At 44.3% G+C, this 17,952-nt stretch overlaps 2 protein-coding genes across 2 annotated transcripts in view; one reads left to right on the top strand and one right to left on the bottom strand.

Moving 5' to 3' along the window:
- The window catches only part of LOC127529379 (uncharacterized), a 773,396-nt gene that overhangs the window by 246,802 nt on the left and 508,642 nt on the right, over window positions 1-17,952 (bottom strand). The gene's annotated exons all lie outside the window — the stretch shown is intronic.
- LOC114658636 (interferon-induced protein 44-like) overlaps window positions 1-17,952 on the top strand; it is an 81,911-nt gene that overhangs the window by 28,567 nt on the left and 35,392 nt on the right. The window contains exon 3 of the mRNA XM_051932966.1: window positions 6,495-6,573. Coding sequence (XP_051788926.1) covers window positions 6,495-6,573 — 79 coding nt within the window. The remainder of the gene's footprint in view (window positions 1-6,494; window positions 6,574-17,952) is intronic.

Raw genomic sequence — 17,952 nt, 5'->3', positions numbered from 1 at the left:
CTCTCCAGTGCCAAGATAAACTTCATTTTATTGACTAGAAAAAATAACTCGCGTTACTTAATGTTCAGGTCTGTCATTTTCTTGCCCTCTTTGCCATGGTCTTCTGCTATTTGTTCACTTCGAAATAATTCTTCTGCTAACTGAGTTAGCTTGAATGATTTATTACTTTGAACACAATTTTGCAAGCATACAATTGTGCCCGCACTGTCCTGTCTCTTGTTGGGTGGGCTGCAAAAAAGCAAAACAACATCATCTTCACAAACATACTTTGCATGATGAGAGTGGCAGTGGCAGAAGTCCTTGTTCCCAGGTGTAGATTCCAGCTCTTCTTTGGCTTTTCTCAGGGCTAGAAGTAACACCTTAAAAAGAAACATCACAGTGAGAGGGCACCCTGCTTTGGTAAGTGGCACTTGTGTTGAAAAACACTCTGAAGAGAACTGTTGGATCGGCTAGTGTTTTTGTTAAAGGCAGCTGTCCACATTCAGGTAAATCTGTACACAGTAAACAGACATACTGAGTCTTTATACTCACTCTGTAATTAATTAAAACTATGTAGTGTAGGTGAACCAAAATAACATCCTCAGCTTTTTCCATGCAGCTCCAATGATCCTTTCTCTGTTGTGTACATTGCCTACACATTTACTGCCTACACATTTATGCCAGAGGCAAACATTATCTGCACTCACTTTCCCGAACTCTGTAAGCCAATCCAAACCAGAGACTTTCGGAGACTTTGTGTGGATTTGATCGTGAAAATATGCACACACTAAAAAAAACAGGAAAATGCATACACCAGAAAAAAAAAATCACATTTATAAAACCTGCCATATGCACATTTCTATGCAATGTACCTTTATAAATCACAATCATATTGTAAATGTATATATACAGTATGAATACAACCTGATGCTAATCAACTCTTTAGAAATGCAATCAACATGCTAATGATGTTTACTGGCTGGTAGAGCAGCCTCCCACCTGACGTGTTGAGACCCCCCACCTGCATTCAAGAACATCTGGCTGTGCTCTGCAACTGAGTGCACAAGATCATGTGCAGCATTATAGCACCTCTCCTCTGCATTCTGGGGATCCAGGAAAGGTTTAAGGTGCCAGCCTCTGAGTGGGTGGCTGCGATCACCTGGCACATGTAATGATGTCATTGTTGTTCTAATAAATAGTACTGGCCATATGAAGCCCCGGGCATTCAGCCTTACCAACAAACCCTCCGCCACCTATAGCACTCCCCTCCTCGAACCGCCACCTTATCGTGGTGGAGGGGTTTGCGTGTCCCAATGATCCTAGGAGCTCTATTGTCCGGGGCTTTATGCCCCTGGTAGGGCCACCCAAAACAAACTGGTCCTAGGTGAGGGATGAGATAAAGTGCGGTTCAACAGACCTTCCATGATGAATAAAAAATTTGGATGCCGTTTTCCCTCGCCCGAAAGTGGGTCACCGGGGCCCCCTCTGGAGCCAGGCCTGGAGGTGGGGCTTGATGGCGAGCGCCTGGTGGCCGGGCTTGCACCCATGGGGCTCGGTCGGGCACAGCCCAAAGAGGCAACGTGGGTCCCCCTTCCCATGGGCTCACCACCTATGGGAGGGGCCAAGGAGGTCAGGAGCAGTGTGAGTTGGGTGGTGGCCGAAGGCGGGGACCTTGGTGGTCCGATCCTCGGCTACAGAAGCTGGCTCTTGGGACGTGGAATGTCACCTCTCTGAAGGGGAAGGAGCCTGAGCTAGTATGCGAGGTCGAGAGGTTCCGGCTAGATATAGTCGGGCTCACCTCGACGCACAGCTTGGACTCTGGAACCAATCTCCTTGAGGGGGGCTGGACTCTCTACCACTCTGGAGTTGACCCGGTGAGAGGCGCCGAGCGAGTGTGGGTATACTTATTGCCCCCCAACTTGGAGCCTGTTCATTGGGGTTCACCCCAGTAGATGAGAGGGTAGCCTCCCTCCGCCTTCGGGTGGGGGGACGTGTCCTAACTGTTGTTTGTGCGTATGTACTGAACAACAGTCTGGAGTACCCACCCTTTTTGGAGTCCCTGGAAGGGGTGCTAGAGGGCATACCTTCTGGGGACTCCCATGTACTGCTGGGAGACTTCAATGCTCACGTGGGCAATGACAGTGAGACCTGGAAGGGCGTGATTGGGAGGAATGGCCCCCCCGATCTGAACCCGAGCGGTGTTTTGTTATTGGACTTCTGTGCTCGTCACGGATTGTCCATAACGAACACCATGTTCAAGCATAGGGGTGTTCATATGTGTACTTGGCACCAGGATACCCTAGGCCTCAGTTCGATGATCGAATTTGTGGTCGTGTCGTCGGACTTGCGGCCACATGTCTTGGACACTCGGGTGAAGAGAGGGGCGGAGCTGTCAACTGATCACCACCTGGTGGTGAGTTGGCTTCGATGGTGGGGGAGGATGCCGGTCAGGCCTGGTAGGCCCAAACGTGTTGTGAGGGTCTGCTGGGAACGTCTGGCAGATCCCCCTGTCAGAAGTAGCTTTAACTTCTACCTCCGGCAGAACTTCGACCATGTCCCGAGGGAGGTGGGGGACATTGAGTCCGAATGGGCCATGGTCCGTGCCTCTATTGTTGAGGCGGCTGACCGGAGCTGTGGCCGTAAGGTGGTCAGTGCCTGTCGTGGCGGCAATCCCCAAACCCGTTGGTGGACACCGGCGGTGAGGAATGCCGTCAATCTGAAGAAGGAGTCCTACCGGTCCCTTTTGTCCTGTGGGACTCTGGAGGTAGCTAATAAGTACCGGCAGGCCAAGCAGAATGCGGCTTTGATGATTGCTGAGGCAAAAACTTGGGCGTGGGAGAAGTTTGGGGAGGCCATGGAGAACGACTTTCGGACGTCTTCGAGGAGATTCTGGTCCACCATCCGGCGTCTCAGGAGGGGGAAGCAGTACAGTGTCAACACTGTGTATGGTGGGGATGGTGCGCTGTTGACCTCGACTCGGGACGTTGTGGGTCGGTGGGGGGAGTACTTCGAAGACCTCCTCAATCCCACTAACATGCCTTCCAATGAGGAAGCAGAGCCTGGGGACTCGAAGGTGGGCTCCCCCATCTCTGGGACCGAGGTCACCGAGGTGGTCAAAAAACTCCTTGGTGGCAGGGCCCTGGGGGTGGATGAGATACGCCCGGAGTTCCTCAAGGCTCTGGATGTTGTAGGACTGTCTTGGTTGACATGTCTCTGCAACATCGCATGGACATCAGGGACAGTGCCTCTGGATTGGCAGACCGGGGTGGTGGTCCCCCTCTTTAAGAAAGGGGATCGGAGGGTGTGTTCCAACTAAAGAGGGATCACACTCCTCAGCCTCCCTGGAAAAGTCTATTCGGGGGGTTCTGGAGAAGAGGGTCCGTCGGATAGTTGAACCTCGGATTCAGGAGGAACAGTGTGGTTTTCGTCCTGATCGCGGAACAGTGGGCCAGCTCTACACCCTTAGCAGAGTCCTGGAGAGTGCATGGGAGTTCGCCCAACCAGTCTACATGTGTTTTGTGGACTTGGAAAAGGCGTTCGACCGTGTCCCTTGGGGAATGCTGTGGGGGGGTGCTCCGGGATTATGGGGTATCGGACCCCCTGATAAGAGCTGTTCGGCCCCTGTACGATCGGTGCCAGAGCTTGGTCCGCATTGCTGGCAGTAAGTCGAACCCGTTTCCAGTGAGAGTTGGACTCCGCCAGGGCTGCTCATTGTCACCGATTCTGTTCATAACTTTTATGGACAGAATTTCTAGGCGCAGCCAGGGTGTTGAGGGGGTCCGGTTTGGTGCTCAGGATTGGGTCACTGCTTTTTGCAGATGATGTTGTCCTGTTTGCTTCATCAGGCCGTGATCTTCAGCTCTCTCTGGATCGGTTCGCAGCTGAGTGTGAAGCGGCTGGGATGGGAATCAGCACCTCCAAATCTGAGACCATGGTCCTCAGCCGGAAAAGGGTAGAGTGCCCTCTCAGGGTTGGGAGTGAGATTCTGCCTCAAGTGGAGGAGTTCAAGTATCTTGGGGTCTTGTTCACGAGTGAGGGAAGAATGGAGCGTGAGATCGACAGGCGGATCGGTGCGGCATCCGCAGTAATGCGGGCTCTGCATCGGTCTGTCGTGGTGAAAAAGGAGCTGAGCCGCAAGGCGAAGCTCTCAATTTACCAGTCGATCTATGTTCCTACACTCACCTATGGTCATGAACTATGGGTAGTGACCGAAAGAACGAGATCGCGAATACAAGCGGCTGAAATGAGTTTCCTCTGCAGGGTGTCTGGGCTTTCCCTTAAAGATAGGGTGAGAAGCTCAGTCATCCGGGAGGAGCTCAGAGTAGAGCCGCTGCTCCTCTGCATCGAGAGGAGTCAGATGAGGTGGCTCGGGCATCTGATCAGGATGCCTCCTGGACGCCTCCCTGGTGAGGTGTTCCGGGCACGTCCAACCGGGAGGAGGCCCCGGGGAAGACCCAGGACACGTTGGAGGGACTATGTCTCCCGGCTGGCCTGGGAACGCCTTGGGATTCTCCCAGAAGAGCTAGAAGAAGTGGCCGGGGAGAGGGAAGTCTGGGCATCTCTGCTCAAGCTGCTGCCCCCGCGACCCGACCTCGGATAAGTGGAAGAGGATGGATGGATGGATGGACCTATAGCACTATCACATCTGCCAAAACTACAATACCTTAAAATAAACGAATCACTGGTTGGTCCAGGCCATGAACACATAACACTTGTCAGTCTCATCTTTACATCACAGATGGCTTGTGTGTTAATGGAATGTAGTAGTTAGCAGCTTCATTCTCACTGGGTGTGCTTAAAGCACTAAGAGGGCAGTACATTTCTCTGATTATGTTAGGAGAACCAGACACTGTTGCAAATTGACTTTTTATGTCAGCAAAAATCTTTATTTTTTTATGTACAAATGCCCACACCATATGAAAACTGGATGCAGTGCCTCATTGGTCAGTTAATGGCTTCCAGTACAAGAAGCAATGGAGTGAGGCTTGGCTGAGATATTCCTGACCTGTCACCCAATTCCCTGAGAAGTGACAACAAGTAGCCAATATAAACTGATGAAAAACCAAAAATGTTCTTCAATGCAAATGTGCAGCATCAGCCATCTTAAAAGGGAACGAAAATGCAGTCTAGTGAATTGTTATACATATGAGTCATCATTTGGCTGTTCTGGCTGCATTTCACTGCTTGATCAAGTAGTACTAGGGTGTTGTACCGTGTTAGCCATTATGAATGTAGAGAAAAGCCAAGCAAAATGACACCTTTTATTGGCTAACTAAAAAGATTACAATATGCAAGCTTTTGAGGCAACTCAGGCCTCTTCTTCAGGCAAGATGTAAAGAAGGGGCCTGAGTTGCCTCGAAAGCTTGCATATTGTAATCTTTTTAGTTAGCCAATAAAAGGTGTCATTTTGCTTGGCTTTTCTCTACTGCTTGATCAACAATGTCATTTCCCAGTTTTTCTGAAATGTTAGTACTCATGAGTTATAATTGCCTTAAATATTTGCACGCTTTCTTCTCAGATTTTCTTTAATAAATCACGACATTTGTTTGGGAAGTTTACAGTATGCACATTTTGAGCCACACTTTGTGTGTACACAAGCTTTATAAATGAGATCCCTGGATCCTTCCCAAGATTCCATTTACCCCAGCTGAGGGATTTCAGCAGAGGAATAGCTCTTGCAAGTTCTGTTCTTAAACTGCTCATTCATCTCTGTCCTCTCTCAGGCACAAGTCCTCTGCATGGGCTCCTTTTATGTCCAGCTTCTCACAATGGCGCTGCCCCTACTGAGAGTTTGTGGACATTTTGTGCATTTACGTTCCCCTGTCAATGGTGTTTTCCATTTCAAGGTGTTTCAGGCAGTCTATCACTTTCTTTTTTTTTTTTTTTACTCTATGGGGGTAGGGGGTGCTGTTAAAGGTGTGACTGTTACATCTACTCACACCTCCCCCTTCCTTTGTTTTACTCAATGAGCCTAACCAGGGCAGGTGTGAAGTGAAACTAACCTGGAGGATAAAATTGTGGTCTCTAACAACATTCCTCAGACTGACGAAGTTACTTGGATGAGCAGTGAAAACGTATCTACCTAACAAGAAAGAAGTCCAGTTGCCATGACTCAACTACCAGATTATTGCAGATTGTTCTTTAATATTTCTGGTAGAAAAGCACTTTCATGCCACTGTCAACAAGCATCCACACTTGAGTAATGCTCCTCTCCAGATAAGATTGCAACTTAAATAAACAAAAAATCATCTAAGGAAATACCAGAAAATAATTTATTAGCACAGTGATGTGCCACTAAATGAATCTATTAAGTCTTATCTGCTCTCTTTACGTGTTAACCCTAAGTGTCACCCTGTAACCTGGCCCTAGTATAGCTGAAATGGAGCTTGCATGAAATGCTGTCTGGGTGCCTGCCACATGAGTCTGTCAGCTAGGGCTCTGTGTGATGTGACTGTCACTTCCCCGTGTCACACACTCACAGCTAGTGGTAATGGTGTAATTTGACTCTTTAACAGAAGCAGAACAGCCACCTCCACCTCCACCTCCCAAACCTTTGCTGGAAAAGCCTTGGAGAAACCTGGAACTCAATGAACAGTGAGTATCTTGTTGTATTTAGAAGAAGATGGATCAACCCTAAAGAGGAGGAGGAGGAGCCTGGATGGAGAAGCAGAGGACATGTGGTGAAGAGTTCTGGTGGCAGATGCTCTTATTCAGGGAATGATGTAACTTGATGGTAAAGCAGGGGAACAGCGGTAGAACAACACCTGAAAATACAGTATGGTGAGATAGCTGGGAAGTACTGCAAAATTGGACAGTAAAGAGAAGAAAAAACACAGGCCAAGTTTGGTACCACATGTCTTTGTAAAGTTTGAATCATATTTTTTTTTTTTATTATTTTCAAACTGCTTTATGATATTGTGCTCTCCAATAGGTTATTTGTCACAGCGTTCATTTTACTCCTTGCCACTGGGAAACATTATCCTGGTATAAGTAGCCACACAGCATATTTGGTGTTAGAAGTGGAATCCATGTTTTTGTGCCATTAAATGGTTATTCTTTTATATTTTCTATAAACACAACACATAAAAGGGCAGCATGGTGGCGCAGTGGTAGCGCTGCTGCCTCACAGTAAGGAGACCTGTCTGGGTTCGCTTCCCGGGTCCTCCCTGCATGGAGTTTGCATGTTCTCTCCATGTCTGCGTGGGTTTCCTCCCACAGTCCAAAGACATGCAGGTTAGGTGCATTGGCGGTCCTAAATTGTCCCTAGTGTGTGCTTGGTGGGTGTGTGTGTGTGTGTGCCCAGGATTTGTTCCTGCCCTGCGCCCTGTGCTGGATGTGATTGGCTCCAGCAGACCCCCATGACTCTGTGTTAGGATATAGCAGGTTGGGTAGTGACTGACTGACTGACAACACATAAAGAAGGCCTGCAAGCAAGTCAGGCACTATGATTAACAGTTAGACTGCTGGGTCACTTAGACTTTTGAGTAGAGTTGGCTTATTTATTTACTAGGGGGCTCTGCCCCCTGCTCGCTTCGCTCGCCAACCCCTGGCGTTGGGACATGAGAAAGAGTCAGATGTATGAATTAGATATAGAATAGTGTGCAGCTTTGGATGATGCCCATAGAAATAACAAATAGAGTGTTTGTCATATATTAATGTTTTATTGGAATATTTCTTTGTATACAACATTAGTAGTAAAGATGGTGTCTTGTCCTTGAATGAGTCTTCCTTGGCATGGATTATTTATAATTTTAACTTTAACGTCAGATGAACGGCGAACACGTGAGAAGGCAACATAAAGTTGTCCATGTCCAAAAACGGGTTCAGAGAGGTAGATGCCAACCTTGTCCATGGTTTGTCCTTGTGATTTGTTGATGGTCATGGCAAATGCAGGTTTAATGGGGAACTGTCGGCGTTTCAATGTAAAAGGTAATTCTAGCTCAGAACTTGTAAGGTCAATTCTAGGAATGAGAACAGTATTGTTAGCATGTGATCCTGTAAGAGCTGTCACTTGAATAACATTGTGTGTCATGGTGTTGACGACTAACCGTGTGCCATTGCATAAACCCTGTTTTGTGTTAAGGTTTCTTAATAGCATGATTATTGTTCCGTTTTTAAGGGCAAGGTTGTGTTGTGGTAATCCGGCTGGGTTAATAGTGTTCAAATATTCTAAGGGGAAATTTATATGTTCATTGTCGTCATCAGAGTCAACTTTGTCTGAGCTTAGAAAGATCTGTGTCTCTCCAGGAAGTAATGAAATGACTTGGTTATTAATGTGATTAACATTAATATTTTTTGGACATAATATAGTGCGTTGTGTTAACAGGGGTATTTGGTCTAATGTGATTGCTGTTCCAAATATCTCTTTTACTAAGTCGTCTGAGATAAAGGATTGTGGAATGGAAATAATATCTGGGTGAAGTCCATCTGTATTTGTGAGTGTACCATTTCCCAGTTGTATTAGCCAACTGTTATATTCTGGATCTGGACATCGCATGTTTTGTACCAACTGTATTGTTTTAAAGCAATACCAATTGTCTGCGTATTTTAAGGTGGACTGAACAATAGCTGAGCGCATGGCATGTGGAACAATAGCTAAGCATTGTCTAAAATCTCCTCCTAATAAAAGAACTTTTCCTCCAAAGGGAATATTATTATTCATCAACGTTTGTAGAAGTTTATCAATGGTGTTGAGTAAGTGACTGGATGCCATTGTACATTCATCAATAATTATCAGTTTTGCAAGACGGATGTCTCGGGCATTGCTACTGTGAATGTTCATAGTAGATACTGATGTCTCTGTGATTGGGACCGGTATTTTGAATATTGAGTGACATGTACGACCATTTATTAACAGATTTGCTGCCACTCCGGTTGTAGCAGATGCGATAATTATCTGTTGTCTTGCAGCAAAGAAATGTATAAGTGTTTCATAAAGGTATGTTTTTCCGCTTCCTCCAGGGCCGTCAAGAAAGAAGCATTTGGGTATAGGGCTGTTGTCCTCCGTGGCATGAATAATTTGTTGAAAAGCATCAGATTATAATTCATTTAAAGAGGAAAGCATAGTTTGTGCAATTCGTTCTTCTTGTTGTAGATCAATAGGTGTGTAATTTATATCCGGTAAGGAATCTGGAACATTTGGTAAATGGAAGTTTTCCAATGTATACCCAAGGAGCATAAGAGCCAATCGAATGTCGTGTAGTGCATAGGCTTCACAGTCGATGCAGGAATCATTAGTATCATGAAGTTTGTGGCAAATATCTTCAACCATTCCCATTTTGTTTGTATTCCAGAGGGTCAAAGGATCTGATGGTGATGAGAAGGCACAGATATAAGCAAATAGTTGTCGAACTTGACATGGCATTGAATAGGATATCGCATCGTGTAGAGTTCTTTGCCAAATTGTATCATCTAATAAATATCCTTTGTCATTTACCGCCTGTTGGAATGTCTGACAGAGTTTGATGGTGTAGCCATCTTGTACAGTTCTAATGTCGTGAAATGATGTAGCTCCGGTTTCATGTTGAAGAAGTAATCGAAGGTAAAACCTTTCAGGTTCTTTAATACTGACTGTGTACATTCGTCCTATGACATTATCACCGTGGTGATGTCGTTTTCTCCAGAAATTGCCATTGTCAATCCAAACATAGTGAACAGGTATTTCCCAATATTTCCAACGGTGAGCGTTGGGATCGTTTTGATTGAGTTTAAACCACGCAGTTAGTTTAGTATCCTTTGTGGCTGCTCTCTTTGCTGCTTGTGCCTCATGACCTGCATGAAAACAGACAGTTTGTTCGTTCTCCAAATGAACTGGTAAGCGACATATTGTGTGGCTCTGATGGTGCATAGGAAAGCAAAATATTCTCCAAATGGCCTCCGGAGCACTGACGTACCGTGAATCAACATACATTCGAGTTTCATCGTGATCATTTGTTTCAGATATGGAGACATTAGCACAATCGTGTCCTTTGTATACGTATTTGAATAGATATTTAACGCTTTTTACTGTAGCGCAGATCTCCACATTTATATGGCAGTTGTAGCGTAAACATAAATAAGGATTGTATGGAACGACCCAGCTGTTGTCAATTGAATGACCTGGACGAATTTGTAATTGAGTTGTCTTTCGTCTTCTATATTTAGGGTATCCATTTATATTACCAAGTGTAACGTCTTGGAAGTCTTTGGGGAAGCCTTTTGAACATTTGCCATTAAGCATACATGGACTGTTTGGATTTGTAGGGCCACATGGTGAATGAATCATATTCTTTATAACAATTTGAAAAAGGCATGGAGAGGTGTCACGGTCTGGAATTTCAGCTTTGACTATTTTATCGATGTCAGATTCAGTGCGTATTTTGGAATCCTCATCAAGTATTAGTAATATATGGGCGTGTGGTAAACCTCTCTTCTGAAACTCGATAACGTGGATAATGGCTGTGACAGTTCCAAATAGAGATTTTTGTTTGATATCTTGTAGGAGGTTATTCAGTTTAAGTTTAAAGACTCTTGCAACCAAATCAGGACGATGTTCGACTCTCTGCCACGGCTTAAGATTATTTGTAATTTCTGTCCATTTAGGATTGCAGGTCATAGTGATAAACAGATCTGGTTTTCCAAACTTTCTTACGATAGCCATGGCATCTTGGTAATGTTGTTGCATATTGCGTGGGATGCCCTGAAAGGATGATGGTAGAATAACAGGTTTTCCAGCAGGGTGCTCCATGACGTCAGCATCCCGATTAATGTAGTCCAGCAGCGATTTGTATTTATCGGCTCTAAGTGAAGGCTGGTTGTTTTTTATCCACTGCAGATCATTTGATTCCGCTCTAACATAAACGTCAACGATGTATTGTTGAGTCAGCTTTCCTGCATTGAGTAATGGATTAAAGTCGTCCCTTACTGAGAGTCTGTAGGAGAAATATTCTTTCATGGATACACGTGATCGTCTCTGTGCCTGCTGTTTTTTAATTCTTGAAATTGTAGCACTCCATCCTTCCTGTCCAGTCGGAAATAATATGGGGTATGTTAAAGTATCAAGAAGCGGAAAGCAAATGTCTATGCGTTTGAATGTAGGTGTGTTGTTTTTATCAGGACGTAAATGTAGAACAATATCTCTGTGAAATGGAGGCTCACCATCTTTACTTTGAAAGACAATTGCCACTTCATTAACGACGGGCAGATTGTATCGTCTTGGATCTTGTTCTTTGTCCTTTATCAAGACCAAAGCAATTGTAGTTGCTGCTATACCTTCTGCATTTGCTTTTGTATTTGCCTCCTTTTCAACTTCATGTAGCATTTTTATAGATTTAGCTAATGGGTGATCGTTTATGACATGAGTGACGTTTCTCATTATAAGCTCTGTGCATTGTTTGTTTTCAGGAAGGTTCATGCGTTGATAGATCGCCTCATCCGGATCTAGGATGTAGATTTGTGCATATTTGCGTTGTTGATTTGTTTCAGGGTGCACTGTTCCAATGCGATGCAATATTTGTCCACATACGTAAAAGCAGTATGGGCCATTGCCTTTTGGTGGCCTGATATTTACTCCGGTAGATGCAAAAGCAAATGAACTATTGTAGGATCTAATGCAGTTCATAAAGTTTTTACTTTCAGGCACATCGTTAGTTAGAAGCTTCTTTAGATATTCAGGATATGAATGTAAAGGAGGCAGTCTAATCTGACCTTTTTGACAACAACGTGTAAATTCATTATTTGTATTGCCAGTTGTTTCTTCTGTGAAGTTAAGTGAATGACAATGATTGCAAATGACATTCATTAATCCCAATGAATTTTCCTCAATAGTGGATTCCTTATTGAAGGCGTTTTCAGCCATTTGGCGTAAGCGTTTAACAGGTGCGTGGCGTTGATGACCCCGACGGGCATGTTTTGCTTTTTGCGGTTGCTTGCCTTTTTGTTGCATGTCCATTATTTGTGACACGCTATTTTTTTCTTTTTTTTTATTCGCCTCGGCTTTGCGCAAAGTCCGTTTCAGTCTACGCCGTGCATTGTTTGTATCGAGCCTTTTCCGTTTTTGAATGTCGGTCATTTGAGCTTTGCGCTTTTCGCGTCTTGCTTTTTTTTTTTCTGTCAGTTCATTTGCGCGTCGTTCACATCTCCGTTCATTTATTCTGTCTCTTCGCTCACTTTTTTGTATGTCTGACACGCGAGCTCTTTCGGTTTGTAATCGTGCTTCTTTCGATGCAGCATTTTGACCCGCGCGCTGAATGCGTCTACGTTCATTGTGTCTGTCCATTTGGGCACGTCTCTGTAACGGTGTCACTTGCGCTTTCCTTTTTTTCGATCCTTGACATTTTCTCTCCCGGTGTTTCAGAAGCGCGTTTTATGCGCCGTCGTCTATTTTCTTGTTTCTTTCGTGTACGTGTGTTTGTTCCCGTTATCCTTTCCGAATCGTTTTGTACCCGTGAGCGTGTATTCATGACTTGTTTCTTTCTCAGCATGCGAAATATGGATAAGTAATAAGGATAATTGCACTCACTGTTAATATGGAGCCTTTTCTGCAGTTGAACGGTTAATAGTGCTTTATTGAAAGGACATACACCTATGCTGACACCTATGCCGACACCTATGCTGCCTAGTGTGAAGGTGCTGACGTTCACTTTCGAATATGTGGCTTTGGGTGTCACATCTTATGGATGTGTGGGGGGGATTGTTGTTGCGCGAGCGTTTTGTTTCTTTTTGTGTTCCTGTGTTTCGTTTGAATCCCTCTCTTTGTGTGTGTCCCGTCCCTTGCTTGTAGGGTCTGTGGGGTGGTTTTGTGTTCTTTTTTTTGGTCTTCCATGGGCTTGTTGAATCCCCCTCTTGGTGTGTGTCCCGTCCCGTACCTGTAGGGTGGCGGGGGTATGGTCGTGCCTTGCTATTGTCCGCTCGTCTGTTCTTTTTTTTTTGGTGTGTTTAGTTTCGTGTGCAATGTGTTTCGTGCTTTCCCCTCGTTTGAGTACTCTTTAATGTTTTTTTTTCCTTATTTTGGTGCTTGTTGAGCCTCATTTTTGTGACTCCTTTCTGTATGTGCTCACTCCTGTTTTCTGTGCTCTTGTCGGACTCTTTTTGCGCCTGCGTCTCTCTTGGACCCTCATCCGCCTCTCTCGCCCTCTTTTGTCTGCCTTTCTCGGGTCTGGACTCTTTTTGCACCTGCGTCTCTCGCGGACCCTCATCCGCCTCTCTCGCCCTCTTTTGTCCGCCATTCTCGGGTCCTCAGCCGACTCTCGTGGACTGTTTGTTGCGCCGCCGCAGTACGTCTTTTTGCAGCTACGGCCCATGGCCGGATGTGCCTGCGTCCATCATCCGGTTTACCATTCCCGGTTAGTAATATGGATACTTTGAAGAGCACAATTGCAGACCTATAGTATGCAGATCAGCATGGTGGTGCAGTAGGTAGCATAGGAGCTCATAGATGTAATCAGTGATGGATGTTAACTGTCAAATGTCGAACATAAGGAAAAGCTTGTCTAGACTGAATGTTTTGTAATACCCCAGACATAATTCAGAGTGTGGCAATAACTGAACCAGTTCAGAAACTATAATACAATATAATTAATTTCACATTGTTTAGGCAGATTGAAACTTCAAAAAAGTAAAACTTTAATATCAGAAGAGACACTTAAAACAAACGGAGGAAAGGTTGGAAATATTAAACTGAGATAAGTGTCTGCAGGTGGAGATAGCTAAAGAGCAATGAGATGTATTACCACTATTTCTCATAGAATGAAAAATAAATTTTAAAAATTAAATAAAAAACAGTAGGAAAATATCATGTAACTAGCCAACCCGCGGCGTACCATACGCCGCATAATCAGGCCGCTTTTTTAATGACTTTTAAGCACAGGGAAAAAATGAACATTTGAAAAATTCGGAGGAGAGGGTAAGGACGCCCATTACGCCCCATCCATCATGCTAGTCTGCTGATTTCTCGTTCAGTAACCTGTGAGTAGTGATGGGCGGGGTGAAGCCTCACGAAGCATCAACACGTTTAAAGCAATTGTGTCGGAAATCGTATCGAAGCTTCGAAGCATTTGACACTCACCTCTCTCGTGACACCTCCTGGCCATTTTCATTAACGTTACAGAAACTTATGATACACTTCAATGACGTCTGTTAAAATTCGTATTGATTTTATTTTTTCATAGCTACAGACTGACAACGAAGAGAAGGGTTCGTCAGCAGCTTGTAGTGTGTGATGTCTAAAAAATATAAATATAACTAACGCCGAAAGGCAGAATGCACTATACGATAGCAAGAGTTAAACAAAATAAGACGCCTCACCTCATGCATTCCCGGCTCTTTCAATTAGTATTTACTTTTGCACTGTATCATTATAATCGCTCCTGTTATTAGTATTATAATTAACCCTGATCTTTTCTTGAGATCACATTTAATAGCCTTAAATGTTTTCTTTGGTCTGTCTTAATTAAAACGGAGTAGACAGAAAATAAACGTTTATCCCTGTACTTTGCCATGATATAGGTAAGCACATTTGAGACAGAAAATGTGAAATCCTTAAATCACAGATGTTATTATTCGATCAAGTATTAAAATCTGCAGTGCTTCGAAAGCTCGACACAGTGTCGAAACCTGAGTATTGAGCGGCCCATCACTACCTGTGAGTCACGTAGAGTTTTCATTGTTGTTTGCGGTTCTGGCCACTTTTCGCGTACTGAGTTGTTCCGGAGTCACATTTGAGAAACAGTTTTTTAATGTCTTTTAAGCACAGGGGAAAAAATGAACATGTGGCCCGGTGCATTGTTTAACTGCCTTGTGGCGCTGTAGTAGTACGGCTGCTTTGCAGTAAGGAGACAGTGGAAGATTGTGGGTTCGCTTCCCTTTTCCTCCCTGTGTGGATAGCAAATTATCCGCGACAAACAAACTGTTTTACACACTGCAAACCAATCCGCGCCGCTTTTTCAATGTTTTTTAAGCAGAGGGAAAAAATGAACATTTGCAAAATCCGTAACGCTGCTTTCAGTAAGTACAATGCACACGCGTTTAATTTGCCAGCCGTCTTTTCTGGTTTGGGCCGCTTTTGCAGTGTTACCTCTTGTGTATATTATATCTTGAAATCCTTCGAGTTGCTAATTAACTAACTAACACCCACCCACTCAGCTTGTACGAAAAAAAATGCACCCGTTCTTTCATCATTTTGTTGCAGCAATATACATTGTGTTTCCACTCAGCGCGGAGGCGCGCGTTCATCTCGGATTATTACATCCAGCTAGTCTAATCTGCTACACGGCTGCGTTTGAAAAACCGACTTATCCCGGATGAGTTTCACTGGCATTAATGATTAGGAATCTGGTTGGAACAAAACTCTGCAGCCATAGGGTTTCACCAGGACGGAGTTTGGGAAACACTGTTGAACACAGACGAAACCGACTCAGGTGAGGAGTTGGGGCGGGCAAAGTGGTTGCAGCTATTGATTATTCAGTGTTGTTTGCCTGGGTGTCTGATCTGCTCGACGGGATCAGAAATAAAAGGAAAACAATGTGAAGGCAATGTCACAGGTGATCCTGTGGTATAGCGGGTCCACAGCTCCCCTTCAAACGCCCATTTTTAAATAAATAATCATCGCACTCACAGTGTAGCGAGGGGCGTGGAAATGTGGCTGAAATGGTTTCCGGGTAGACTCGTGCTGCGGGCATTTCTCCCCTGTACAGTGTGTGAGCGAGTGAGGAGAGAGAGAGAAAGAGAAAGCCGGTACGTTAGAGTGAGCGAGAGCAGGTTCGAAGGCAATGTGTTCCTGTGGTATAGCGGGTCCACAGCTCCCCTTCAAACGCCCATTTTTAAATAAATAATCATCGCACTCACAGTGTAGCGAGGGGCGTGGAAGTGTGGCTGAAATGGTTTCCGGGTAGACTCGTGCTGCGGGCATTTCTCCCCTGTGCAGTGTGTAAGCGAGTGAGGAGAGAGAGAAAGAGAGAATGCCGGTACGTTAGAGTGAGCGAGAGCAGGTTCGAAGGCAATGTGTTCCTGTGGTATAGCGGGTCCATAGCTCCCCTTCAAAAGGCCATTTTTAATCAGGCGACTGACAGTAGTGGAGTCAGGCACAGAGAAGGTCAGCTGCAGAGAGAGCGTCTCGACTGTTGCAGGGCCTGAAGCAGGTGAGACGCTAATGAAAAAGAGGCACAGGGCTTATTGGTTTTTAAAGACTGCTTCCTTCATTGTGTTTTAACTTCAGTTTTAAAGGATTGTGCGGCTCTCTCTTGCACTGCCTGTGTGTGCCTCTGTCTCTCTGTGGCGCTGCCTGTGTGTGAACCAAGGTTCCACTGAGGTTGACTAATGAAAAGTCAACGTGGCTCAGAGCTGCAAGTGGACCGTGGCACAGACAAACAGAAATGACGGCATGTTTTCCGAGGCGTCGCGTCCGAGTTGGTGGGTGTGGCTCTGTGATTTTTTTCGTCGTATCCAGTGGTCTAAGAGTTGGTGGGCGTGGCTCCTTCCTGCGTGCGCCATTGGCGTCTTACTTGTCGGCGGTTTAGTGAATCCACGCCCCTTCCGGCGTGCTTTCCATGGGTGGCTACTTGTCTCCCGGCTTAGTGAATTATATATATAGATATTAATTGCATATACAGAATATCAGGGTTAATGAAGCTATGAGAAAGCCATGTTAAAATAACATGTTTTTAGCAGTTTTTTAAAGTACTCCACTTTATTAGCCTGGCAGATTCCTATTGGCAAGCTATTCCAGATTTAAGGTGCATAACAGCAGAAGGCCGCCTCACCACTTGTTTTAAGTTTAGCTCTTGAAATTCTAAGGTGACACTCATTTGAAGATCTAAGGTTACGATTTGGAGTGTAAGGTGTAAGACATTTCGAAATATAGGATAGAGCAGATGAAGGCTTTGTAAAGCATAAGCAGGATTTTAAAGTTGATTCTAAATAGCACGGGTATCCAATGTAGTGACATCAGAACTGGTGTGATGTGTTTGGATTTTCTTTTCCTAGTTAAGATTCTAGCAGCTGCATTCTGCACTCATTGCAATTGAGAGGAGTGCATTGCTGTAATCTAGTCAACTGAAAACAACAACATGAACTAATTTCTCAGCATCTTGCAATGTTATAAGAGGTCTAATGTTTGCTATATTTCTTAAGTGAAAAAATGCTGTCCTAGTAATCTGATTAATATGTGATTTAAAGTTCAGGTCAAAGTTAACAGTTACTCCTAAATTCTTTACCTCCATCTTGACTTTTAATCCTAATGCATCAAGTTTATTTATAATACCCTTATTATATCCATTTTTGCCAATCACTAAGATTTCTGTTTTCTCCTTATTTAGTTTGAGAAAATTACTACTCATCCATTCAGAAACACAAGTGAGACATTGTGTCAGTGAATCAACAGAGTCTGGGTCATCAGGCACTATTGATAACACATTGGTAACACATTAAAAATATCTTGCCATAATGCTAGAAGTATCAAAAATAAGGTAAATGAGTTGGAGTTATATGTAGCAGAGCATAATTATGGTATTATAGCAATAACGGAAACCTGGCTAAATAACAAATATGGGGATGAGTGTAACATAGAGGGAGACACATTTTTTAGGAAGGATAGACAGAACAGAAAAGGAGGTGAGGTTGCTGTTTATGCCAAGCAGGATTTAAATGTAAGTCGTCTTCAGTTGGATGATGAGCCCCATCTTAGTTAGGACATGTGACTTCGCCTGGAAAATATTAGGGAAAGGGGTCTTATTTTAGGAGTGTGTTACAGACCACCCAATTCAGACAGTAATTTCAGCACACATCTCTTTAGTAATATCAAAAGGCAAGTTTACAGGGAGATATTATAGTCATGGGGGACTTTAATTATCCAAATATTAACTGGGATAACCTTACAGATGGCGGAGTACAAGAGCAGGAGTTTTTAGAAGTAATCAATGACTGTTTGTTAACACAGCATGTTAAAGAGCCAACACGGGGTGAAGCCTGTCTGGATTTAGTATTTTGTAATAATCAGGA

This window comes from Erpetoichthys calabaricus, chromosome 10 (assembly GCF_900747795.2).
Source record: "Erpetoichthys calabaricus chromosome 10, fErpCal1.3, whole genome shotgun sequence".
NCBI classification, from domain to species: Eukaryota; Metazoa; Chordata; class Cladistia; order Polypteriformes; family Polypteridae; genus Erpetoichthys; species Erpetoichthys calabaricus.
The sequence above is the reverse complement of the archived record's forward strand: the minus strand, read 5'-3'. Positions and strand labels throughout refer to the sequence as shown.